The sequence below is a fragment of the Molothrus ater genome, chromosome Z, assembly GCF_012460135.2.
Source record: "Molothrus ater isolate BHLD 08-10-18 breed brown headed cowbird chromosome Z, BPBGC_Mater_1.1, whole genome shotgun sequence".
Taxonomy (NCBI): Eukaryota; Metazoa; Chordata; class Aves; order Passeriformes; family Icteridae; genus Molothrus; species Molothrus ater.
Window position 1 is genome coordinate 18,467,283 of NC_050511.2, and position 27,325 is coordinate 18,494,607.

At 42.6% G+C, this 27,325-nt stretch overlaps 1 protein-coding gene across 1 annotated transcript; it reads right to left on the bottom strand.

The window, feature by feature from the left end:
- Window positions 1-682: 682 nt before the first annotated feature.
- Window positions 683-6,516, bottom strand: PLK2 (polo like kinase 2). The gene is made up of 14 exons (XM_036403529.2): window positions 6,259-6,516; window positions 5,735-5,842; window positions 5,460-5,576; window positions 5,141-5,270; window positions 4,773-4,860; window positions 4,414-4,509; window positions 3,990-4,188; window positions 3,749-3,896; window positions 3,239-3,336; window positions 2,482-2,605; window positions 1,998-2,238; window positions 1,770-1,899; window positions 1,573-1,683; window positions 683-1,456 (listed from the first exon to the last, which is right to left on the bottom strand). Exons 1-14 carry the CDS (start codon window positions 6,469-6,471, stop codon window positions 1,265-1,267), a joined length of 1,995 nt encoding a protein of 664 aa, XP_036259422.1. The 5' UTR covers window positions 6,472-6,516; the 3' UTR covers window positions 683-1,264.
- Window positions 6,517-27,325: the final 20,809 nt, after the last annotated feature.

Consider the following 27,325-nt stretch of genomic DNA (forward strand, 5'->3'; position numbering starts at 1 on the left):
ATCCCTATGTTGGTCTCAGAAAACTTAGTGTAAACTGTGGGCTTACTCTACCCAACTGGTAACTTTAAACGGCTACAAGTGTTACTAAAACAAAATAACCATTTATGGTATACACTAAGTCACCCTTTAATTTTTTCACCCTTTTGATTTTACTTTACTGGGGTAACCATTTAAGGGTGGAAAGACCAAATAAAGCTCAGTAGAGGCAAAGCGACAGGTATGGTCAATTCATTCTGCTATTGAGGTATTCTCAGCCCATTGATAAGAGCAATGCTTTCCCAGCAAGCAGAGAATTCACACAGTCCCTTATCCTTCAGTCTCCAACATACCACCCAGAAGAAAGCATTCTTTTCAGTCAGTGTTAAACATCAATTTTGAGATGTAGTATCTTGAAGAGAGCCATAGTTTTAAGCTCTTAGGACAATAACTCAGTGTCAAGGCCTACATCATTAGTCTGTAAGCTCCATCAGCAGTTATTTTAGGATTGCAGCTATAATTAACAATAGCCATATTAGTGTTTGTGACTGCAAGTGGGCATAGACACAGATAAACCTGCCAGCCCTTCACATCCAGACCTGTAGCAGACTTTTTAAAAATAGAATATAGAAAGCAAATCTGAGAGATTTCTTGTAATGCAAAGTAAAGCATGCTCAGTTATATAGGAGAGAGTAGAGAAGGATGCTTCAGATTTCCATTCTTTATTGCCAACAGATTTATATTCAAAATGCCAAGGTCCAAAAAAAAAAAAAAGTAATAAATACTTCACTTTAGGCTGTAATAAATTAAAAAAAAAAAATTAACAAGGAATGCACTTTGCCAGCCACAAGTGTGGGTATTTTTGAAAAGTAAGGAAAAAAACAGTATGGCCATAGTTCACAGTTAAGCAACCAGAAGCTGCTTGTTACAATTATCCCCAACAACGGAGCTCTCCCTTCCCTCCCTTTCCAGATGTGTATTCACAGTTTAACTCCACCAGAGATGCTCTCTTACAGAGCAAACAGACACACTCTGCTCCGAGTTCAAGTCAAATTATATCTTTAACACACATGAAGCAAGGAAAACTATGATCCGAAGAACTCCTTGTCACAACATTTTACTCCAACAAGTAGGTTTAGGCTTCTAATAGATGTGTGCCCAGCACACTTGGACAGTCCAGTTTTCGTACCACCACACATCCATCATCAACATACTAGTTGCTCCACCACCTCCACTGTAGATTCACAGTGAACAAGAGAGTCCATTTGGTTTAACAGAGTCAATTCCTTCAGTTACATCGCTGCAGCAGCATGTTCAGAGCATATTCCATTCTGTGTTTTAGTTCCAATGAACATCCCGAAACCAGAAGAGTTGTCAGACGAAACGTTGTGGATATCCTGTCTTCATTTATGTAGGTAAGGAGATATTCCTCACTCTGATTGCAAATTATGACTTTTGTGTGGTCATGGTAGAAGTTCACCTGTAAAAGAGAAGTAAGTTGCTGTTTGTCTCCTTTCTCCTCTAAATTTCTGAGATTTACCTAGTTTTAATGCAATAAAGTATTTTAAGATCTTTGGATGATGGTACCACACTTACTTGAAACGTGCCATCATTGAAGAGCATCATTAATGCTTTATCAGATTTGAGCCACTGTAAGAGGTAAAGCCTGGGCCTGCGTACATCTGTTAGGCTGGGCAAGTCTCCTCCCTAGGAAAGGGAACAGATTATGTTAAGCACTCAGTTTACATTTAGTGTATTTTTACAGCACAGCACTCTGAAGATGCTGAACTTACATCCATAAGGTTCTCCTCCATATAGTGAGAGAAATACTTCAGTACAGTTACTTGGCTAATGAACTGTTCAGGGGCCTCTGTGGCTGGGAAGACAGAGCATTGGCCTAGCTCAGCATAGTAGTGCACTGTCCTGAAAGAGGAAAACAAAATAAGGTGGTTAGTGATGAGAAACAAATATTTCACATCTAAACTGCTTTAGTGAGTTGTTTGCTTTGTAATGATTCTTACTTTTTGTCTGGCAGAAGGCTCATATGTGCCCCATTGTTGAAGAGGACACCAACAGTGTGATCTGACAGCTGGTACCCAAAGCCGTACTTGTTGGAGTAGTCCACCCATTTTGTAACCCACTGGAAGGATGCTGTCAGCTGTTCTTTGGGATTGCTATCTGCTTCTGGCATATTCTCCAGACATCCCCTCAATACTCTTGCAACTGTGTCAGCAACACTTCCCATAGTACTGTCTTCCAAACCTGAAAAGAAAGGATTATTAGACTGACAAGAGCACACAGAGAGAGGATTTTCATTCTAAACTTTTGAGTTACATAGATTTTAAGAAATCTAGCCTAATGACTTTCTAGTTTAAATTTTCCAAAATTATTGGCTTTTGCAACGTCAAAAATAAGACTATAAAAGCAATGTTTGCGTCAAGCTTTTAAGACACAAGGAAAACAAAGTGGGATTCAGACTTAGACGTCACATTTTGCTGCACTTACATTCACTGCTACTGCTGCAGCTTCCCAAAGTTCCTCTGACTATCATCCGAATGGAGTCTCCAATCTGCTTAGTTTCTGGCAATGCTCCCGGCTTCACCACTGTTGTGATAAGAGGCTGAATCTCCTAGAAGAGATGTCAGACATGTAAACATCAAACATAACACAAGTCAAGGCTTACACACAAGTTTTGCATGGCTCTCCTGTTTCTCAACAAATGATAAATTCTAAGGAAACTGGTATTCATGTACAAAGATTACAAAGGAGCTGCTGCTAGACTTAGCTTAGAGCAGCACTCCAGGTCTTTCCATTCTTTAGATCTTCAATTTGCATCTCACAGGCTATTAATCAGTTTTCTGCTCTCCTGCCCTAGCAAGGGAGCAGCTGTGTGCAGGTCTGAACACCAAATAGTAAAAGACAGATTTCAGCAATTTATTCTTTTAAGAAGCCCTAGTTAATCATGAACTGAAGCCCTGTATTTGGATTATTGAGAAACAGCACCTGGCAGACAAGTTAACGCACAGGCAACAATGGAGTCTAGGCAGATACTATAATTACTCAAAAGCCAAAATTTATAGTCTCCCTACAAAGGCTACCATACCTTAGTGATGCTTGTTTAAGCCCTCTTAAAGCAGCTCTGCTAATCATTTAAGCTTGATTATGCTGTGTACAGCCCCAGTTCTGATATCCAAGTCAAATATAATTTAATTGTAGCTACTCCACCCAACTGTTACTAGATTTGAACTGCACTTGCACATACCTCATCTGTCTTGTGTTTGGGGGCCTGCTGGGTTATCGATGTCTTCTTCAAATCATGTCTGAGCTTGTAGATTTCTTCATCTTCTTTAGCTAGCCTGTCTGCAACACAGGAAAAAAAAATTTAACTCTGAATCTGGAAGTGCTATTGAATTACAGAAAGCATAACAAGTTAGCTGCAGAAAACACATGTGTCTCTCTAGCAGCTTCTTCTAAGCCTGCCATAGTCTCACAGAGAAATTATGCCATTATACACAAATCACTCTAAGAGACTAAATTTGAATAGACTTCACAAACTAATAGAGATAACCAATATAGATACGGATGCTGTAAGAAGCATTCATGTATGTAAACTGGCATAGGTGGGCAGGCTAACATCTATACGTATCAAGAAAAAAGTCAAAACCAAGCCAGGAAAGCTCTAAGACATAGATATGTGTTCTGTTGCTATCTCACACTAATAAGAAACTGATGGAATAGAAATAAGTAGACTATATCTAGACTTCAAACTTACTATGTGTGTCCAAGTATCTGGCCTTATCCTTTTTCCCCCCAAAGAGAGCAGCAGCTGCTTTTTTGAAGAAATTTTTAGCAGGACTTGACAAATGGAAATCAGGGACGGTGTGACAACAGCTTGCAGAAAGTCTATCAGGTGTAAAGCCCTGTGGAAATAGAACACAAAATTTTTAGACCACAGAGTGCATTTTTATGTGGATTTTTTTTTTTTTACACCACTAATAGCAGACAGTACAAACCTGTAAGAAGAATTCATGTCTAATTATTTCATCTAAACTGGGCCGATCTTCAGGGTTTTTTGACAACATACTAGCTATTAAGTGTTTTGCAGGTGCCAAGAGAGATGAAGGCAGGCTGTATCTTGCTTCCCTTATGCATCTGTATGTTTCTTTAAGATTTGTAGTCTCAAACGGGGGTCTTCCCAACAGCATTGTATACCTGTTTGAAGGCAAAGGAAAACGGTTTTATTTCACACACCCACCATACTTGTGTCTACAGTTACAAAAAAAGGCTTTGTCTATCTCCCAACATGAAGAATTTCTGCATTCAGCTACACATGCATAAAAGGCTGCAAATGGATGCAGCATTGCATCCCCTTTGAACTCTCAAAAGTCTAAGCCAGTGACAGATAATAATACATTTCAAAGGCAGGAAAGTACTTACATTACGCAGCCTAAGGCCCATATATCAGATTCACAGCCATGCCCTTGTTTGTTGAGGACTTCTGGAGAGAGGTAATTTGGTGTGCCACATATTGTTCTGAAAAAATCGAAGACACCACAGAGCTGGTTAATATTTCAAATAGAAAGAGGAAGGAGCTATTTTTCTTAGGGCAGGTTTTCTTCTCAAGTTCAGGTGTCTAAAGAGGAGCTGTAGGAACTTTAATAGCATAGATGTTTTTTCATTTTATCTTCATGACACTGGAGGGGCAGTAACTAGCTTTTGCTATGGAACATGACTTCTCATTTTCATATGAATTTAGTTTCATTTGCAACTAGACTATACATTTTTGATGCTCCTACCTCCTCCTGTGCTCCAGTGGTTCCAGCCTAGCTGCCAAGCCAAAGTCACCAAGCTTCAGTTCCATGTTCTCATTGATAAAGAAGTTACCTGGCAGACAAAGAAATTCCAGTTAGTCTGTCTCTGGCAAGGTACGAAGGCATTTGCCACAGGTGCTGAGTCATACTTTGTTCAGAGCCAGAAGTGAGGCAAGATTTTTTTTTTAAAATTAGGAATGCTTAATGTCATCCCTTAAGCAGCATGAGTTTCCACTGTAAAGACAGACTAAGCTGATTCTACTAAACAAACTATCACCATACAAGGATAAAGTCGTACAACACTGACAGGGCTGGAGGAGTATGTTTAGAAGTTGGCAATCCGGAGAACTTACCTAGTTTAAGATCCCTGTGTAAGATTTCCTGTTCATGAAGATACTTTAGCCCTGACACAATTTGCCTGAGGTAGTATCGTACTTCTGGCTCTGTCAATACCTTCCTTGCTTTTAAGATGTGAGCCATTGACTGCAGAGGAAAAACAAAGGCAGAAATGTCACTGACAACTCATGCACAAGATTCACCTTAAGCAAAAGTAAATGAGTACATAGAGAAACAACAACTAAAGCCACAAAAAAATGTTTTACACATCACACATTTAAATTAGTTGCAGATTCCAGGTAAGTAAATACCAGATTTCTCCCAGCTGATGCTCACCCTTCTACTGCAGTATTCCAGAAGAATGTAAATATTCTCTCTGTCTTCAAAGTAGTGGTAAAACTGCACAACATGTCTATGATTAAGCATTCTGTGCAGCTCAATCTCCTTATCAATCTGTAAAGACAAGACAGTGGGAAAGAAGAAAGGTGTTGTTAGCCTTACTTCCACAAGGCCGAGCAGACAGCTCTATCAGAACCATTTCAGAAAAAGGGGTAGGCAATCCAGCACACAAAGAGTTTGTGGAAAAAAGAAAATCATTCATGCATACATACCTTCTCCCTTTGATGAGGTTTTGCTACTCTGCTGTGAGGAATGATTTTCGCAGCATAAACTTTATTTGTTGTCAAATCTGTCATTTCGTAACACTTGGCAAATCCACCCTAGAGAGACACAGGAGAAAAAGGCAATTAGAGCAGGTATAAATGCAGTCCTGCACTTAGTCATTCACCAGCTCATGTATTAGTCAAGAAACGCAACTTCCTTAGCAAAGGGCAATTTTCTAAGGACAGGTCCCGGGTTCATCGTCTGTTGGAAGGCTCGCAAGCTCCCCACTCCCCGCATGCACCATCCAGGTCTTTCCCGCGGGCTCGCCCGATTCCGGGGCAGCAAGGGCGCTCGGACCCATAGCGCCTGGCCCGGGCGGCGCTGCCAGGTCGTGGGCGGCAGCGCACTCCGCTCTCCGGAGAAACGCAGCCCCGCGGGGGCAGCGCCCGCCGGCCGCCCGGCCAAGGAGGGCGGCGAGCGGGGCACACCGGCCGCCGCCTCGGGAGGGCACGGGGCTCGGCGCGGCCATTACCTTTCCGAGCACCTTGCCGCGGCAGTAACGCTTCCCCGTCGTGGGGTCGGTAATAATCCGGGACACCTCGGCTGCAGGGTGGCCGTGCTGGTGCGGCGGCTCCTCCGCCTTCTTCCTGCGCGACTCGCCGCCGGCCGCTCTGCCCGCCGCCGCCTCGCAGCCCTTGGCACCGCCGCCGCCCGGTGGGTGGGCGATAGTCCGTAGGAGCTCCATCACCGCACCCCGCCGGCTCCGTCCTGCCTGCCCTCCTCAGTCCCGCTCCACCTGCCCTACCCTTCCCACCCGCTCTGCTCACGACGCTGAGCTGCTCCTCGGCTCGCTCCTTATGAAGCGAGTGGCGGCTCCGCCCCAACGCTGAGGGGCGGTTCCGCCCGGACTCCGCTCCGCCCGCCCGGCCCGGCCCGGCCCGACCCCGGCAGGCCCCGAGGAGAGCTGAGCAGCGCCGGGCTGACCTGTTCTGCCCTCCCTTGCCCAGCTGTGTGGAGGGAGCAGAGCGGAGCGGCGGGGCGAACAGGCTCTTGTCCCCCGACAGCGGGGGAAGCTGCCCTGGCCGCTACCGTCCCGTGTGGGAATTCGTCAAAGAGAGCTTCAGCGTGAGAGGTGTTTTCCTCGCTCGAGGATTGCTGTGTGTGGGGCAGTGGGGTTTGGTGACGGACGGTCCGAGCTGTCGGAGCAGCCCTGTAACGCGTGCTTGTTGCTGCACGTCAGGAAGAGGAGTTTGTCCCGCCTGTGCCAAAGCAGCTCCAGCACAGCAGAGACAGGGCCAGCATGGAGCTGAGGCACATGGGCTTGCTCAGATGGTACAAATCACTGGCATGAATGCCCCAATGCCAAGGGGCTACCGTGTCCCTCCCTTGGTAAGGAGAGCTCATGCCTAGGAACACGCCCCACAGCTGTCTAGCAACAGTCAGCTCTCAAATCTCTTCATAAGCAGCAAATAAATCAAGTTGGAAGGCACCTGAAGGCAATTGTAGTATAGGGCCTCTGTACAGACAATTGCTAGAAAGTGAAGTCTGGTCTGGGAGAACAATACTGAAATGTGAAACAGTTTTGCATTTGTCCTTTCTGAAGATGCAAAAATGCCAAAATCTCTAATTTTCTTAGTGTCTTACATATTTCTGAAGTAGAATTTTCTTGTTGGCAGACAAAATACTTCTGCCTGTTTTTGTTGCTGGTAAAAATCAAAGACTAGTTGATTTGGTAGGAATGACTCTCAGTGTATGTAACTGTAAGTTATTTCAGTGTCAGTCCCTTAAAATCTCTCATTTCACATCTTAAAATAACAGAATAGCCTAATTTTAGAGTGTCAACAACAGGATGCATGCCTTAACAGAACACACGAAGTCCCCCCAGCCAAAACCAGCAAGAGTGTAGAACAACAATATTTGTTTATTTGTTTCTCCCCATAGGCGTTGCTTTAGGAAGGTAACAGTGCTGAACTGTTAAATGTACTGGATTGTGTACACTCTTTGTCTGCAGTTTTTTAATGGGCATTTGCTGCTGTATTCAGGTGCCTTCCTAACTCACTCTGCAAAACCTAGTCAAATCACATTAATATTACTAGTCATTAACCATAGGGGTAGAGGTAAAAAGAAAAAGAAGGAAAAATTGGGACACATAGACACTGTTCAGTCCTGTGCCCTCTTAGCCCTTTGTCTTACAGGCATTGACTTCCTAGACAAATATTTTTACCCTCACATAACCTTACCTTTCTCCAAATTAGTACCCGTTTTTGTAAAATAAATTACAAAAAAACGTGATTTCCCTTTGTTACCTGTCATTGCTTTGGTCTGCTGTGCTGAAAGGCTTTTGGGGAAAGGGGAAATAGGCAGAATAGAAGTACACGTTTTCCATCTTCTGGAATGAAGTGGTACTGCATATGGTAAAAAGTGTAAGGAAAACAAGCTTTGTCTGGTAAAGGTTTAGGGAAGATTGTTAAACTTGGCTTTAAGAGGACACAAGCACGTGGTTAAAGTACACAAAGTGTTCTGATAAGCAGGACTGACACTATTGTTCTCACCTATTTTGCTGAAACAAAGTATTTAAGCTGTGTTCCCTGAGTTATAAAAGGCCATGAGGCTGCTGGGCTGTCCCATGCAGAAATTACTCTGAGACTGATTTTCTCACTTTCTCGTAGAGACCACTTACCTAGCACTCATCTCAAGGTGCCAAGTTCACCGAACTGTTTATTGTGTGGTTTTACAAAGCAAACTTGCTTTCTTCTAAAGGTGATCTCTTTGATAAAATAACATTGTAGTTAATGTTTTATATTTTTGTATTTTTTTAATATTTTTATATTTTGCAAAGGAAAGCCATTCTAGCCTGTGCTCTGTAATCTCCCATTTTTTTCTTCCAAATTACATTAGCAAAATGGTCAAATGTACCTGCGGCCTGCACAAGAAGCTTATTTGAAAACTGGCTAAGATAGCAGCAGCTCTGTAGCCAAATCAGTATACAGTGTTACAGTTTCCCTGCCAAGAAACAGGGCGAACCTAGCCCAAACTCAGGCCTCAGGCATTCCTTCTGTCTCTAGAAAAAAAGCAATCATATATTCCTGCAGCTCCATTTTGACACAAGTATAGAGCTGTTCATAAAAGCCGAGGGTCTGCAAAGACTGTGTGTGTACAAATCCCTGGTTCAGATGAGGAATGGGAATTTGACAGTCAGAAGCTGTCTGACCACTGGCTTGTGGGAAGAAGGTTTTATCAGGAACCGCTTATTTTTACCCAAACATTATAAAAGTGAGGTGTACAGGACTTAAATTTCCAGAAAGAAGAATATTAAATCCTGGATTTCCAACTTCATTAATATTTCAGAGCTTTGTCACTGTATTCATGAGCATGATTTTGCCAGGGAAACTAAGGCTTTATATGAAATCTGGACCAGCATCATATACATGGCTTCCAGACTGACTCTCAACTGAACTTTCTGAATATTTGATTCCACTCATACTATTTCCCTACCCAGTATGCCAATCTAAGCCAATTCAGTATGCTCCTACACAATGCATGCTGGACTCTGGTGACAGCTCACACTTATTTGGCAGGCAGCCCTGACCTTTCACCTGGCTGGCCTCATAATTTGATTTCTGCAATCAGGTTAGAAGATAGCTCTCCTGCCCCAGGTTAGCTTTTGCTCGAACCAGGTTTTTCATTTAACTGGTCATGGAGTGCCCTCAGCTGTTGAAGAGAGGCTATGGCAGGCTGTCCTAAAAGAAGTGTATTCTACTTAAAGATGGGACAAACAAATTAGTTCAATGAATAGCGTGTTCACTGGATTATGTATCAACATATATAACAGCTTACTTCTAGAACATCACCTTATAGAAAATGTGTTATTAAAATTGGGGCTTTTACACAACGTTCTTCATGATCCTTTCTGACTTGAGTCTATTGTTAGTCTTACTTCACTTTAATCTTTATTGTTTGACTAAGTCTCACTTCTCTTCTTGGTTTATTACTGTCTTGTTTTAGGGTAAATTTGGGAGGAAACTTCTGAATGGGTATTTTTTAGAAAGCAAACTCAAGTGGTCCCTCCCCTTCTGCTGGTTCAGAAAATATTTCTTTGGAGAAAAGTGGAAAAAAATTTATTTAACTATAAAGGTACTTAGAAACATAAAAAAATTAATAATATTAAACAATGGAACTTTTTGTTGTTCTGAAGAGATGGCAAATTCAGAAAGTCCTTGTTGTGGGGTGTACCTTGGCTTGCTCAGTCTCTTATCAGTCCCTCCTGTGCTGTACAATGCCATCTCCTGGTTCCCAATAGCCACAGGTGTGAGCTCCCGGTGTTTTTCTGGATTTTCAGTCCAGAGCAGGGCTGAACAGCTCCAAGAAAAGAAAAGCCACAGTCTGGGGAACTTCTCTGCCTCAGCCAGCTAAAAACTAACTAAAAGCAAAGGAGAGCTTCCTCCACTGTCTGTGCTGCAGACAGCGCAGTCTATGAGGAGGATGCAGGGAGCAAGGGCAGTCCCTGAGGATAAACTCTGTGCTTCTTCTCCCCACTCAGCTCTCAGAACCAGTCTCAAAGGTGCAGAACTTAATGCCCAGCATAAACAGAACAGACAACTGGGGATATAAGCATCATAAAGTCACCATAGGACAATTACCTAACTTATCCTCTTAATTTTCTGTTCCACACCAGCCTTTCCTCTCAACCCCATATGGGTCTGTATATTTTCTGGTTTTGTTTTCCACATTTTCCCTGTTCTCCCAGGCACTAGTTTTTGTGCTTCCAGTAAAGTATTCATTTGTAAGGTTTCTAGCATTGGCATCCTTAACAAATAAAGTATAAAATACTCAAAAGCTGGACTAGGTATAGAATTAAACATTTGCTCTTCAGTTCATCACTTCCCTTGCAGGATTTTATTGTCATAGATTGTTCTTATACTCAGGTATGATAGCATTTTTTCTCCTTAAATCACTGCAGAGCTAGTGCAAAACACTTTTTTCCTTTATAATTCATGTCTCTTAATTTTCTTTGTTTGAAGATTGGCAATGTTTCCAAAGACCTAGATTCTTTTGCAGTTTCATTCAAAGTGATCTACTAATTAAAAAGCAGGCAGACTACCAAGAGCTTAAGGCAATCATATGGTTTCCCAGAAAGATCTCCCAAGAAAAGAGGAGGGTGTTTAGGGCAGCGGTCACACAGGCTGTGCTAGCTTTTAGTTCCTTCTGGGGTGGTGCCAAGGTCTGTTCCCTTCCTGCCTGCTCAGTGTAAGTTCCCTGGGGCTGGCAGGAGGACAGGCTTGCAGTTGTGGTAGTTATAGGATCCTGCATTTGGTCCCCAAAGACAGGAAACTCTATTTCATTGAATTGAATGCATACTTACATGGTCAATATTGATGGATGGCTCTGGAAGGTGTTCCCCCAGTGCAGTGATAGAGTATGAAAATAATATAACTCCTGCCAAGTGTCAGTGTCAAGTGAAGACTATGTCAAAGTGACTTATCTTCCTCTTCCTCACTACTCTCTCATTCTTCCCCTGTGCTGCCTGGATTGAATAATGTCACACAGCTTTATTTCAGGCCCTACCCCCTGCCCTCAGAAAGTGCAGTAACACCTTTATACAGCATCTGCTTCTACAAGTGAAGTCAGACCACAGATTTGCACATGGTGTTATTTTTCTCATTTTGTTTTTTTCACAGCTTGGCTTGTTTTTCTTGCATATGCCAGACCAAAACAAAGATTATACTAACCTCAAAGTTGAGTACGGCAAAAGTAAAGACTCGAAAGCTTTTGCCTTTAAAGGTTTTAAAAGAGACTACTATCAGATACATAATTTCCCTCAGTGGAGTTCTCTATGGCAACTATTTGCCACCTTTAAATGCACTGAGGAGAAACAAGAGTGCAAACTGTATTACTCATCCATAAGAAACTGTTAAACCTAATGACCAGAAACACATGCAAATATTTCATGTAGTGTCCTGTAGGAATCACAGTCATTCTGGCTTTTTCTGCAATGTAAATGCTCCTAAGTGCTTTCTTAGTTTAAGAGCACCAGTCCACAATTCATTTAGGGAGACATCCTGGCACTGTGGCCACTTGGTCTGCTTATCAGCATCTTTTTTCAGAAGCTGCCACTGCTTCCAGTGATTTTTGGTCCCATTTAAGGTACTCAAAACTTTGTGAGTCTACAGAAACCACGTGCTGGTGATGGAGCTATTATGGCCGGAATTAGCCTGCCTGCTGTTTAAATGACTACTAGGCCCCTTATGCAACCACATCGATCATGCAGAAGGAACAAAGATCTGTGTGATGGTAGCTTCATTAGCTTCAAACCTGAGGAACAATTGGAGTAGTGTTTTGTGCCCTAAAAGAACTGTCTAGAATATTTTGTGTTGGCTTTTTTTTTTTTTCATTTAGCCCTTCTCAATGCCCAAATATCTTACACATAAAACCTCCTTGTTAAAGGAAATAATGCCAATGGGTAGTCAAAATCCTCTAAACAGAACAAAGAGGTCAGTACTTCAGTCAGTATGTTTAGCTTCCTGATCTCCCTTCCCCTTTCCAATTTCAGCCTTCAAGTACTGCAGGATACAGGACAGAAGAGTTGCTTATGAATTAGGCTAAGTGCTTATTTTCTTTCTATGGATAGAATAGCAGCTTCCTAAATCCTAAAGGCAGAAGTCAGTGTTACTAGAGCTCAGATGACACAGACAACACAGGAACAGAGTTATGAGATACATGGTATAAGAGTCTATGTCATAGGTTATCAGTCTCTATGACACTCTCTTCTGTCCAGAACAACCATACCTGTTTTTTATGCATGTGCTGCCAGTAACTAGACTTGTACAGGCCACTTCTGACTATGTATTATAAAAATGAAGGACAAGAGAGGAGAACATTTATGAGATTGTAAACTTTTTTTGTCTTATTTTCTGTAATTAACTAGGATTGTAGAACAAAACAGATACAAAGAATCAAATGTTCTGGCAAACAGGAGTACCAGTCATTATTCTTAATCCTCAATAGTTGCAGCTGATGTTCAAACAGGGCCAGACAGTGATGCATGTCTTAACAAGGCTTGGATATAGAGAAACTCTGGGAAATTAGAGTCGAAGGTAGGAGAGTTGAGGGTCTACAGAAAAATGAGTTAGTGCATAATTAGATAGGCACACCCTATTAGTGCTGTAGGTACAAGAGAAGCTCATTGCTACCAAAGCAAGATGTGCCAGAAGCAATCCGGAATAGAGCAGAATAGAGTCTGCTCAGGAATAAAAGGTGAGCTGAAAGCTGCCATTGTCAGAGGCAAGGGAAGCAAACAACTCATCTGTGAAACAAGGGCATCCTGTCTTCTCTTTCTCATTGGAATTTTATTAAACTAAATTAACAATCATTATCTTTCATACATTTCTTCTATACACTGCTCTAAGATAAAAACAGTGAGATTAAAAAAGCATGTAGTAAGGAGGCTTAACACCATATGTTACCATCAAAGTTTTGACATGACAGCGGCATGCATTCAGAGAGTCTGTGGAGAGCTGAGAACCACACTTTTCAATAAGCTCTCCCCTGTCTTACATCAGAAGCTTTTCTGTGTTCCTTACCTTGTGTTATATGTTGATATCTCCAGTTTCTCCAGGTAAAAGTACTTTCTACATTTATGTAAATATTTAAAAGTGGCTGACACTAAATTTAGTTTATTGTAGCTACACCTGTCCTGACTGCTGACCTGAAGAGTTGAAGCATGCCATTAGTAAAGTCAGTGTAACAAATAAAAATAGAACACGCACTGATCAATAGCCTCTAAGGAAAGTTAAGACATCTAGGAAAGAGAGACATATAAAGTCTGTTCTGCTGGCCTCTTTAAGAATAGAAATGAGAGCAGGTGATATTTAAAACAGAATGGATAAAAGAAAAGATGAACAAAAAGGATGCCCTAAATAACTAGATGTGAAAATGAAAATCTCCACTAGATTTTTTTTCAGCAACTCACTTTGATCCTTTCATTCCAGCATGCTTTTCTGATTAAAGCTATTGTTAACATCAGCCACCCAGGGAAGGTAGGTAGGCCAGTGCTGTACTTTCCTTTTCCTGAGTTTAGCTGTATGATCCACCAGTGACCAAAGACCGCAGGCAGTTACTGGACATCTGCTTTTTAAACCATGGAAGCCAGTACCTTGAATAAAGCTACTCATCAGTGGAAAAAAAAACCCTACAGGGGAACATATTTGACAAATGCAAACAAAGGCAGAAATATGAGAAAAAAAACCTGGTGGCAAAATGATAAATACACTAGCCAGAAGGGTAAATATTGCCCTCTGACCATGGGGTATCTCTTTGGGTGTTGTCACTGCTCTGATAGGCTAGACACACACTGGGGAGTAAAAAATCTGTATACCTCCCAGCACAACAGCAGATGCTTTTCCGCACATCTGTGCTGAGAGGAGGCAGTTAGGACCGCCCAAAGGGAGCACAAAAATTCAGCTCCACAGCTACAGACTGACTCAACCATTTTGTCCAACACAGAGGCCATTTGGGGAAAATTTTAGTTCTATCAAATCCTTAGTTTTGTTTCAAATTGACATTTTATGCTGGTTTGGCTTGAGGGTTCTCAGTCAGCCTTTAATGTTCTGTATTACTTGACATGGGACAGGTTTTAAGTTTTGAAAGCAGTTATTATTGGCACAGATCAACCATAGCAAATTTATTGTGTAACATACATACACTGCACTTTCATGTCTGAAGTGCATAGTAATGCCCCACAGCAAATGTAAAATATTGTAGAAAGATAACACTAAACGGAATTTGCAACAAGGTACAAAGAAGAATACAAGTAGTTATTGCAGATCAGCAATGTAAAGAGAAGCTTTGGCATCTGGCAAAGGGTGAGCCTTTGGAAAGGAAGTAAAATATTGCAAATACAAGTTTAGAAACAGGATGTGATAGCTCGGCCTACAACATGGATTATTGGATTTTTGGGATGGATCTGAGCTAATTTTAACTCATTTCAAGTAAGGAGATCACTTCCTTAAGTGAATGTATAGCAGTGACCTTCACAGTGAACTGTGAGGTTTCTCCTGTCGGAGTCTGCATTTAGCTTCAAAAGTTTCTGCTTCTATTTTTGACTTTCAGAAGGGCTGGTGTGCTGAAAAACTATCTCTCTTTGTAGGTATGTCAGCTCAAGTTTATGAAAAATACTACCTCTCCCTTGTCTGGTTTATATATTTAGATTCTCATGGCAGAGATTCTGCCACTAGAAGTTTCCTGATTTTTTTCTTAGTTATCTCATTACTGTTAGCATTAGATGACAGATTTAAGACTCATAGAATCAGCCAACTTCTGACTTAAAGAGACAGGAACAGTTTTCACTTATCTGTCAAGTAGTGACAGAGAGGCATGATCAGCATTCAAAATTTTCAAAATCAATACCCAGTTGATAATTGAGAGGTATGAAGGAAATCATCCAACACACGCATAAAATAGATCTATTTTTGAAAAACCAGAATTTTGTTTTACTGCCCTTGGGCTCCTTGGTGATGGTGCATCTCATTATATGTATGGTAGTTAAGGAAACATGGCTACTTCTAGAAGAGCAGTCCTGGTTTAGAGAGGCAGAGAGTGAGCAGTCGTGAGAAACTCTGGTTCCAATTCATTCAGCAGTAAGACAAGCAGTTCACACTTCCTTTGCAAGAAAACAGGAAAAGGTCATCTAAGAGGAAAACAGTGTGGTGAGTGTTATTTTTTAAGTACCTTAGAGTGCTTTAAAAAGTGCATTTGTGGTTGGAACAAATGTTTTCAAACCCCATGCAGCTTTCAGGCTTGAGGAGGAGTGGCTTGAGAATTCAGCAGCAAGGGACCTGGGGGTGCTGGTGAGAGCAGCTGAACATGAGCCAGGCTGTGCCCAGGTGGCCAAGAAGGCCAATGGCATCCTGGCCTGGATCAGCAATGCTGTGGCCAGCAGGGCCAGGGCAGGGATTGTCCCCCTGTGCTGGGCCCTGCTGAGGCCACACCTCCAGTGCTGGGTCCAGCTCTGGGCCCCTCACCTCAAAAAGTTCTGGACTGTGTTGAGAGGACAGCAAGGCTCATGCAGCATCCAGAGGTCATGTCTACAAGAAACACCTGAGGGAGTTGGAGGTGTTTATCCTCGAGAAGTGGAGGCTCAGTGGAATCCTCACTGCCCTCAACAACTGCCTGAAAGGAGGCTGTTAGTAAGGTGAGGTCCAGTACCTTCAGCTAGCCCTGCAGTGAGAGAAGAGGAAATGGCCTTAAACAGGGGACATTCAGATTTGATATTAGAAACAATTTTTTTCACGGTTAGGGCGGTCAGGCACTGGAACAGGTTGTCCAGGGAGATGTGGAGTCACCATCCCTGGAGGTGTTTTAGAAGTATCCGGATCTGGTGGTGAGTGAAGTTTAGTGGTTTAGAGATTACCAGTAATAGTGCTGGGTTAACAGTTGGACTGAATGATCTTGAATGTCTCTTCCAACACTCATGATTCAATGATTCAGAGTTATCCCCATTTCAGTAAGACTAGTCCCCGAGCATGTCTTTGCACAGAAAGAAACAAAGCAGATGAACTACTTAACAAGTTTCTCTGATCAGGAAGTGCAAATGCCCCAATCCAAAGGCATTAAGAACTGCAGACTTTGTTGGACTTCATTAGACCCAGACTTGTTTCTCTCTTGTAAATTTGATTCTCCTCTCCTCTCCTCTCCTCTCCTCTCCTCTCCTCTCCTCTCCTCTCCTCTCCTCTCCTCTCCTCTCCTCTCCTCTCCTCTCCTCTCCTCTCCTCTCCTCTCCTCTCCTCTCCTCTCCTCTCCTCTCCTCTCCTCTCCTCTCCTCTCCTCTCCTCTCCTCTCCTCTCCTCTCCTCTCCTCTCCTCTCCTCTCCTCTCCTCTCCTCTCCTCTCCTCTCCTCTCCTCTCCTCTCCTCTCCTCTCCTCTCCTCTCCTCTCCTCTCCTCTCCTCTCCTCTCCTCTCCTCTCCTCTCCTCTCCTCTCCTCTCCTCTCCTCTCCTCTCCTCTCCTCTCCTCTCCTCTCCTCTCCTCTCCTCTCCTCTCCTCTCCTCTCCTCTCCTCTCCTCTCCTCTCCTCCCCTCCCCTCCCCTCCCCTCCCCTCCCCTCCCCTCCCCTCCCCTCCCCTCCCCTCCCCTCCCCTCCCCTCCCCTCCCCTCCCCTCCCCTCCCCTCCCCTCCCCTCCCCTCCCCTCCCCTCCCCTCCCCTCCCCTCCCCTCCCCTCCCCTCCCCTCCCCTCCTCTCCCCCTTACCTGCTCTTAGTAACTGTGTCTTATGATTTTTAGTTGGGTATTCTCTACTTCACTGATTTCTTAGATTAAGATGGCCTCCATGAGTCAGCCTCTTGGGAAGCTCTCAAACCATCCTCTACAGCTAAGCCTTTCCCAAAAGCCTTGGCATTTCTTCCACTTTCATTAATTCTGTTCACTTTGCTCTGGGACAAAGCTTGAAAAGAATCACCATCTTTTACTGGAGAGAAAGTAACACAGAAGAGTCTTGAGGAAAAGATCAGAACTGACTTTTCAAGCATCAGGAAGCAGAACATGTGGAAGCAAACAGCAAATTAAGCTTATGGTGAGAGGAAGGGTGAGTAACAAATAGTATAGTCAATTGAAAAAACAAAACAATGCAATAAATACAGAAGAGAGATTGTATCAGTTATTGCTTTGCAAAAGTTTGATGCCAAAGACTAAGCTAGATGCATTTTAAATTTGGGATTAAATGGGTGATCAGTCATCTTGCCTGAAGTAACTCCTAATTGCTTTTTCCCTCACTGCTATTTGAGAAGGAGCAATATTTCAACAGTCATCCTGTCATGCTGTATGAACCAGCACTTACTGAATTACAATGGATTTAGAAGGAGAAGAATATTATGATGAGAGAGGGGGCACACTTCAGTGAGCAGCAACAGGCTGAAGAACTGGAAAACCCTTTGTTTTATGAACCCTAAATATGCAGTTTCTTTCTCTGTGGGCATCATCCTGTTCCCTCTGAAACAACCATTTTATCAAGGGGGCAAAGCAGTGACTGTGAGGGAGCTGAGACTCTCCAGATAACAGTTATGACAATGCTCACCAATGCTCTCTCAACATTTTTGATTTGTTAATGTTCAAATTAGTCACAGGGGTAATAAAATCTGTCACTTGCTTTATGATTTTATGAGAAATTATGAACAGGCCCTTCCTTGGGGACTGCAAAAGACAGTTTCTTTCCGAAATGAAAGTTCTAAGGTGCTTATCTATAGTTTCATTTTGTTGTATGCGTGCTTTGTGACTTAAACCAGTATTTTCTTAAACTGTTGAGAAATCTTTGTGCCTGCAGAGTCGTGCTGACCAATCTGCTCAGGACATTTAAGATACATTGCACCAGGGCCAGACAGTGTGTGTAGTGCAACTGGGGCACAGCTCCCCACACATGGAAGGCATAAAAGAATTAATCATGAAACTTCTCACTGTTTGGAGTTAACATTGGCAGAGTTCATTTGCTGAGTAGTGGAAGGATATGACAGGTCTTTGTGATGGGTGAAAAATATTCTTTTTATCATTAAATAGGACCCTGTTTCAAACAGTATGAGTCAGGAATAACTAATGATAACTCTTTCCATAGCCGTTTTGAGCTCCAGACCAGGCAAACTTCTGCTCTTTCCTTCAGGCATTGCTTCTTCCAGGTTTAGAGCTATGATCACACCATCCTTTCCCTGCAACTGATCTGATGTACACTGGCACCACTCGGCTGGTTCCTCACAGCTCCATTCCCTCATAGCTCATTCCCTCAACAGGCAGTGGCCAGTAACTCCCAAGAACCTGCTTATAGCACACTAAAAAATGCTTTTACAGAAAAATATAAAAAGTGCATAATGCAAAGGGAAAGAGAAGAATAACAAGAGATTCTGATTGTGAAGAAAAGAATAACAAGAGATTCTTCCTTTTATCTAAAAGGTAAATAGTTGTAATTTTTACTCCCACCCTTTTGGGGTATGAAAATCTCCAAAAGAGTAATTCCCACTCCACAAGAGAGTGATTCATACTAATGTTTCTGCAGATTCCCTCCTAACAATAATCTCCCATGTTGGATTTAGTGTCTTTAAAATCAGCTGACCTGACATGTCTTTTAAGTGTTCCCTAGGAGGAAGGTATGACACTTCACCTCCAGCTCTAGGTGTATGAAACTTGGCAATTCTATTTCCCAACAAGTCCTACATTCATCATAAATACATCCAGCTACCATTTAAAATCTCAGCATTAACATACCCTTAACATGTAACTAAAAAGCCATTAAAGCATGCCGCAAAACTCTACATTTACATAAACTCACTCAGGCACAAGAATTTAATCTCTGCTCAGCTCCAAAGAACATGAAAATTCTTTTGTAAACCATAACTGCAAATGTGAGCCAACATTTTCTCTCCCACCAATGTGATGAATATACTTTATTTTTTTCCCTGGGACTAAGTGCACAGAACAGAGCTACCAGTAATTTTCTAAAAACTGTCTTGCCATTATTTATTCCAAAGAGATGTTGAGTACCTATGTTAGCCCGCCCTCCCCTTCTGCAGCTCATCAGAAAGCATAGGTAATTTCAAGGTGAGGACACTAGAAATTTCCCTTTCTCAGCACTTGCCTCTGAGCAAGAGAGCCAGCTTTAATTCTCCCTCTCTGGCTCCAAGAAACAATAAAGGAAGGTAGGCAGCTTAAGCAAAGCTTAAATACTTTCAGGTGCCTATTTCCAAAATGGAGCCCAATGTTTCTCCATGCTGTGAAGCACAGATACATGAACAACTGCCAGTCCAGGACTGGAGGAACGCCTTATGGAATCCTCAAAAAAAAAAAAATCCCATGATAGTGTGGTTGCGCTTCTTCTCCCCCACTCTGTGATGTCAGGACTGCTTGTGAGGCCTTCCCTGATTAGTAGCTTCTGGACAGGTCACTCCCCTTGAGCTCATCAGAAGCCATCTATTCCCCGGAACTTCTGTTGCCTAATGAGATCCTGCTTTCCAACAGATAGCCTTGGAATGTTATTTTTTTCTGAATGGTAGCCTGAGTGGGACAATGTAACTGTTATTTGACTTCTGAGTAAATTTTTCGGCTTGGATTGCAGCTAGGGCACAGATTGACTGATGACTAAAGCCAGTCATCTCACAACCTTGTAGGCGCCTCCAACTCTCTTGGGCCACAGAGGACTGTAGCCAGCAATCTCATCTTTCTGGGGTGCCCCTCAGAGCTTAGCAGCTCTCAGTGTTGTGATACTCAGAGGACTGTTGCCAAAAGCTGATGATGAGGCCTGGTCTGACACCTCTCCAGTCCTCAAAGCTTGCCTGTTGAGAAATGCACAGGTGAGTATTTCACTAAATTTGATGAGAATTTTTGATAGGAATCTTTGCACATATAGATATATACACACATATCTCTCTGTGTCTGTGTGCATGCATGTGTGAATTAATTTAAATGCAAGATGCTGAGTCTAGTATGATTATCATAATTTAAGATTTTTATCATTACTGCTCTGCTTATAGTAAATCCTGTTGAATCTTTTAATAAATGTTAAATTAGTCAATGATTAAGTACTGCTAAATCCCTCATTTACCCTCAGCCTTTGCATGACTGGTCTCCGTGACAATTGTTCTAAATTGATTCTACTCCTATTTCCCCTGTGAAGTAATGCATTTAACCTTTCCATTGAACTTTGTCACAGCTCTTATATCTTTATTAAGCCTCCTTTTGCTGACACCTTTGCCAGTGATTCTTTAAGCTACCTAGGTCACTCATTCATGACTAACAGTAGTCAAACTATCATCTTTAACTCCCTGAGTTCAAATCCATTTCAAAGCATGAACAAATACCTTTTATTCTCACTTTTTCTCAGTTCTACATCTATACATTCAAGTGGAACATTGCACTGAGAGGCAGAACATGTGCTCCCCTCCAAAGCAGGTAGTTCCCTTCCTGCTACTTGGTTGGCAGGGCTGAGGGATGAAGGTATATTCCTACTCTCAACAAATGGTTCATTCTTGTGTAATAGTCCCAGTGCCCATGGGTCAGATATGTCTCTAATTGTAGTACCTCTAAAGATGCATAGAAAGATGCAAGATAACAGATGTTATCCATCTCTTCACATGAATTATGTAAACTGTGACTGATTATTGCCAAAGCAACATAATAGTTTACTGTCTTTTCTTAGTCAGTAATGGTTATGTGGACAAGGCAGTACTTAAGGAAGTTTTTACAATCATCAGCTTTAAAAGGTGTAGCTTAGTGTTACAGCTGTACTTTTGGCTCATAATTGACCACACTTATATTTCTTAATACATGAAAGGTAGTAGCAGGTCTAACTTCTAGTTCTGTTTTGAATATCTGTCTGTCTGAACATATTTGGTGCTCCAATAGATCTCATATGGTTTAACACATACCAGGAGAAAAAAACACATGCAAGATTTAGAGGACCTGATGCAATATTTGAATATTGCCATCAGGAAGACATGGCACAGATGGAGAGGGACGGTGGACTAAAGGACCCCATGTCTGGAGTCTCCATGTGAAACTGGAGTAGGTGGCATTAAAAAGGATTACCTTTTAAACTGGGCCCAAAACAATCACAGCAGTCACAGCAACTATTCCTACATGTAGTGACCTTAACAGTTTTTTCCACCTGTTTTCTCAAGCACTTTGGAAAACATTGCCTGACATAAACTTGCAATGTTCATGCAATGTCCCTTGTTTGTCAAAACAGAGCAGTTTCAATGCATATTATTAAAAAGGTGTTATCTGAGAAGATAATAACAGTTTGACGTGTTCAGTCCTGTTTATTGAGGTGGATTATAAATGAGAATGAGGACTGGAGCATAACCATCTGCTTTTGGCTGGCCAGTTTTGGTGAGCTATTGAATGCAATGTTTTTCCACATACAAACATTAATCAAAGCTCCAGTACCCTGATGTGGTTTTTCTGTTTTGTTTTAGGGTTGTTTTTTTTTTTTAAATCGTTTCTTTGTGTTTTGATCAAAAACTAGCAGCAAAAATTTATGCCATTTTAGAGAAGATTCTACTTATCCCAGCATGACAGACCCACTAAGAAGTACATCTTCCCTGGGAGGATGAGCTCAGTGATTCCCATTTGCTAGGACCTTCTGGGAACTGCCACCGTCATCTTCCCCCTCCCTGAAGCAACCAGCACAAAGGCAGCTGAGATGGCATACCTGTGAAGGAAATTTGCTGCTCCATCCATGGTAGGAGGGGAAAGTAAAGCACCTCTTTAAAGTAAACATCCTTTTTTTAATAAGAAGGCTAAAGCAGAAGAGAGATTATTTTTAGCAGGCAAACATTTGGACAATGACATAAGAACCTGTTGTTAGGAGATATACACTAATATTCATCGAACAATGTTCCTTATCAGGCTTCACATTGTTTAACATCTGCATTTTAAAATAACATTTTCCAGCTTGTTTACTCAGCTCTTTCCTTCACAATTTTATCTGTTATCAATTACAACTGAAAGTGATAAAAGCCCAACAGCACAAATACTTTTCAGTCATTAACCACCCTCCTGATAACAACATTCCTCCTATATTGCCTGGCATTAGTGATGTCTAGCAGATTGCTGCTCTAGAGAAATAAGAAATAAAGCAGGCTTAAATATGATTAATGTCTTATCACTGAATACTAATGCTTGTTTTGTTAAGAAAGAAGGAATATACACACCTTTCTGATGTAATTTTCAGTAAGAAAAGGCAGTTTAGATGATGCTTCAGAAATACAGAATGTACAATACAGCTAGGCTCTGTTATCTCTGTACATACTCACAGAAGGGGTGAGGTTGGAAGGGACTACTGCAGGTCACCTGGTTCAGCCTCCCTTCTCAAATAGGGTCCCCCAGACAAATGGCTCAGAAATGTGTCCAGATGGCTTTTGAGTATCTACGGAGAAGGAGAGTCCGCGGTCCCTTGGGGCAATCTGTCCCAGTGCTGTCACCCTCACAGTAAAGAAAGGCTCCCTCAAGTTCAGGTGGACTATTCCTGACCACCTTCTTGTCTTCCCCGAGCTTAGAGATGGCTGCTATGAGCCATTCCATCACTTTCCAGAGACTTAGGTGAGACTGACTGGACAGTAGTACCCTGGGCCCTCTTTCCTGCCTTGTTTTAAGACTGGGGTGACAATTTCTTTCTTGTAGTCTTCAGGCACCTCTCCTGACTGCTGTGACCTTTTAATGATGATTGAGAGTGGTCTAGCAATGACACCCCTGAATGGATTCCATTAGGGCCCATGGACTTGTAGATGTCAAGTTTTGTGAATGGTGTCTAACCCTATCCTCATCAACCAAAGCAGATTTCCTCCTCCTGCTCCAAACTTTCTTCCTGGTCTTCTGAGGCATGGATTACCAAGGGCTGGCCTTGGTAATGAAGACTGAAAGAAGGAATGTGTTCAGTATCTCAGCCTTCTCTGCACCCTCTGTTGAGAGGGACCATGTTCCATTCAACTTCCAGTCCACACATTCCCTGGTATTCCTTATGTCATTGTTGGGTTGGTAAGGGAATCTGGAATGCCAGTTATGCTCTCTCCTGAATTTCCATTTGAAGGCAGCTACACAGAAAGAAACAGATGGGCTGAATCTATTAATAAATGGCTCCGTGGCTGGTGTCACTGGAAAATTTTGGTTTTTTAAACAATGGAATGGTCTACGTAGCACCATGCATGGTGCTTTTCAGACTGAACTCTCTTTACTCACTAAGAGAGGAGAGTCTTTGCTCAGAAACTAGCAGGGCTTGCTGGCAGAGCTTTAAATCAGGTGTGATGGGGGAGGGGGGCAATATCAGACTTGTCCCTGGCAGTCTGTGGGATAATATGTAAAGGTTAGAGAGACAGGGTGCTATTGGGATTATTCTGTCAGTGACTCTGAAATTTGCTGGCCTCACTGGAACACACTTATGGAGATGAGCCAAGGAAGCCAGCAGGGAAAGATCAGGGAAATATATCAAAGAGATTAAGAAATGTTCCTCTAGGAAGGTGACATAGTTGACAGCCCAGCTGAGGTTGAGAAGCCCAGCTGAGGTGCAGTTGCCAATGCAAGTTGGAAGACACCATGTTGCTAGAAAGCTGTGACCTTCTTGACATTACTGAAACCTGGTGGGATGAGTGCCATCACTGGAGTGTGACTATCCATGAGTACAGGCTGTTCAGAAGGGACAGAAGACAAAGGAGAGGCAGAAGGGTTGCCCTCCACATAAAGAGTAGGATTGAGAGTGGAAAATTGTGTCTGAAGAACAGCCATGAGCTGATTTAAAGCCTGTGCTAAGAATCAGAGACCAAGGTAACAAAGCTCCACTACAGGCTGCCTGCCCAAGGGGAGCCTAGGGATGAGGCCTTCCTGCTCCAGTGACAGGAGAATCCTGTTTACAGGCTCTTGTCCTGCTGGGGGACTTCGACTATCCCAACATCTGCTGAAAAAGAAGCATTGTGAGCTGCAGACAGTTCAGGGGATGCTGGAATGCATGGAGCACAACTTCTTGACCCAGGTAATAGACAGCTCTACTGGAGGGGTTGCATTGCTGGACCTGAGGGTCACCAGGGCCAGTGAGCAAACTGGGGACATCAAGATTGGAGCAGCCAGGGCTGCAGCGATCATGCACTGGTGAAGTCTGCAGTCCTGAGGGATATGGGTCAGCTGAGGTGTAAAATTAGGTCCCTGAACCTTAGGAAAGCAGGTTTCCAGCTTTACAGTGGGATAATCAGTGGGATCTTCTGGGAGGCTGCCCTCAGATACAAGGGAGTGGAACAGAGCTGACAAGGCTTTAAGGAAATCTTCCAGGAAGTGCAGGAGCTGACAATCCCCAGGAACACATTGGGCAAGGAAGAGACCAGCATGGCTGAGTAGGGACCTGCTGGAGAAACCGAAAGGAAAGAAGCAAAGGCACAGGCACTGAAGTTAGGACAAATGTCTTGGGAAAAGTGTAGACATGAGGTACAGCTGTGTAGGGATGGGGTCCGAAGGACCCAGGCAAAGTTGGAGCTGAACTTGGCAAAGAACACAAAGAATACCAAGAAGAGTTTCTATGGGTAAGGAAGGTGAAAGAAGGAGCAATGGCCCCTGTTGAACAAGGCTGTAAAACTGGTAACAAGGATGAGGAAAAAGCTGAGATACTTAAAAGTATTTTTGCCTCATGCTTCAGTGATAGTCTCTCTTCCCACACTTCTCAAGTGGATGGACAGAAGGATGGGGACTTGGGGAGCAAAGTCCCTCCCACTGTAAGAAAAGATCAGATTGGTGACCACCTGAAGAACCTGAATGTGCATAAGTCAGTGGGACCTGGTGAGACGCATCCCAGAGTCCTGAGGGAAATGGCAGCTGTTGGTGCCAACCCACTCTCCATATCTGAAAATTCATGACAGTCCAGTGGTGGAGTCCCAGGAGACTGAAAAAGGGGAAGCATTGTGCCCATATTGTAAAAGGGTTCCATCCAAAGTGATGGACCAGCAGGGCAAGGGAGGGAATTCTATCCCTCTGCTCTGCTCTGGTGAGTCTCCACCTGCAGTGTTGCATCCAGCTCTGGGGTCCCAGCACAGGAAGGACATGGACCTATTGGAGCAAGTCTAGAGGAGGGCCTGAAAAAAAACCAGAGAGATGGAACAACTCTCCTATGAGGAAAGACTGAGAGTTGTAGCTGTTCAGCCTGGAAAAGAGAAAACTTCAGCGTGATCCAATTGTAACCTTCCAGTACTTGAAGGGAATCTGCAACAAAGATGGAGAGTGGTATTATTTACAAGGGCATGCAGTGACAGGATAAGGGGGAATGGCTTTAAACTGAAAGAGATCAGATTATATTAGATATTAGAAAGAGATTTTTTTTACTGCAAGGGTGGTGATGGACAGGAACAGGTTGCTGAGAGAAGCTGTGGACATCCCATCCTTGGGAGTGTTCAGACAAGGGTGGATGGGACTTTCACCAGTCTGGGTTGTCTTCATTGCATTTCTGCATACTCTGAACATATCCCTGTATTCATCCCAGGTGGCCTGTCCCCGCTTCCCTTTCATATATATGTCATGCTTGAGCTTTGACAGGAGCTCCTTTTTCATCCATGCAAGCTTCCTGCCCCTCTGAGTCTCTTAAATGCAGTTCATGATTTAAGTCAAGGCATTCTCTGTGCTAGCATTAAAGATTTAAATGCAAGCATGCTTGGTCAGTTGCCACATGACACTGGCCTATTGAGGCAGCTCAGGCAGGTACTATTGCTGGGCTTGCTAAGCTCATCTGTGTTCTTCTACTGATTGTCTGCTGAAACATACAGACCTGTCTTTTGCAACTGCAGCTTTTAATAAAATAAGTTTAATACAATAAGTTTATTTATTAGGGAATAAATAGTCTTGGTCAAATACAGAGCTGATATAATGTTCAATAGTAACAGAGACTTATTTGCCAGGTTGCCTCCAATATATAATTCTATATGGAGCCTTTTATATGTTTGTCAATTAGCATAACTGATGTTTTTCAATTAACATCTTGAGTAATTATTACATGCATGCAAAGTAGGCATATAGAGAAGGAGAGCTGGTGAGCAGGCATATAAAGAGAGCTGAGAGCTGGTGTCTGCTATAGAAAGAGGGTGGGGGGGTTGTTTTTTTGGGGGGGTGTTTAGCAATGTACTGATGTGCACTCTCAGATAGATTGGGTTACATCTGGTAAAAAGTCTTTTCTTCTTCAAAGTTTTTACATTATGGTAAAAACTTTGAAGAAGAAAAGAAGGATTGTACTATTTTCCTCAGGCAAGTGAACCTTGGAGAAAAAATGAAAAAACACTTCTGGTTACATCTAAATCCTAGTCTAACAATTTCTAAAGTGCCTTGTTTCTCAGAATGTGCTAATACATGGGTTTTTTTTTTCTTTTGACGCAGAAGTGACTCATAATCTTTAAGACGAGATGGTCTTTGTGTTCACAGTATTAGTGTGTACCCTGCATGGGAAAATGGTTAAATAAGCTTTCTATTTGTCTTCAGTATAGACTATTTGTAATGAATGAAGCGCAGAGAGAAAGATATGTGCTGCATCAGTGACTGTTCCAGAATGGGTTGATTGCTTTTACTGTTGCAGCCCAAGTACTTAAGTTGATTATCTTGATAATACTAAGAAAAATCAAAGATACAATGAGATTGTTTCTACCGTATTTCAAAGGAACTGCGTATAAGACTTTCTAGCATCTAAATGAGATTGTGGGGAGTGGGAAGCAGATTTTTTTAACTACCAGCAGCACCTAGCAGGAGGGTTATATAGCCTAGCTGCCAAAAGTCAAGAACTTTGTAGCAGTCTGGATAGTACTTAAAACCAACAGCACTTTCTGTTCACAAGGATGAGCCTAGAGGTTTGAAATCAATGAATCTCACTGTGAGGGAAATAAAAATCTAGCTTTGAGTTTAAGCAATACTGCTTTTATTCTTGCATCAACATTGCCATGTTGGCTGCTGTGCAATAGTCTAATGCAGGGAGCTCGGTATGCAGCTGCAGTATGGGCTGCAGATTGAGCTCTGGGGGCCAGGAGCCTGAGGCAAGGGGTAGTGAGCTGGTACTGACCCTTTGCAGAGCAAAGGGTGTGGGGACTTGTGGCACCAGCCAGGTGCAGCAGGAGCC

Coding starts and splice junctions, on each gene's coding strand:
- PLK2 (XM_036403529.2), bottom strand. CDS start 6,471: ATGGAGCTCCTACGGACTATCGCCCACCCACCGGGCGGCGGCGGTGCC. Junction 5,577..5,734: donor AACCTCATCAAAGGGAGAAG/GTATGTATGCAT, acceptor TTGTCTTTACAG/ATTGATAAGGAGATTGAGCT. Junction 4,510..4,772: donor CCACTGGAGCACAGGAGGAG/GTAGGAGCATCA, acceptor CGATTTTTTCAG/AACAATATGTGGCACACCAA.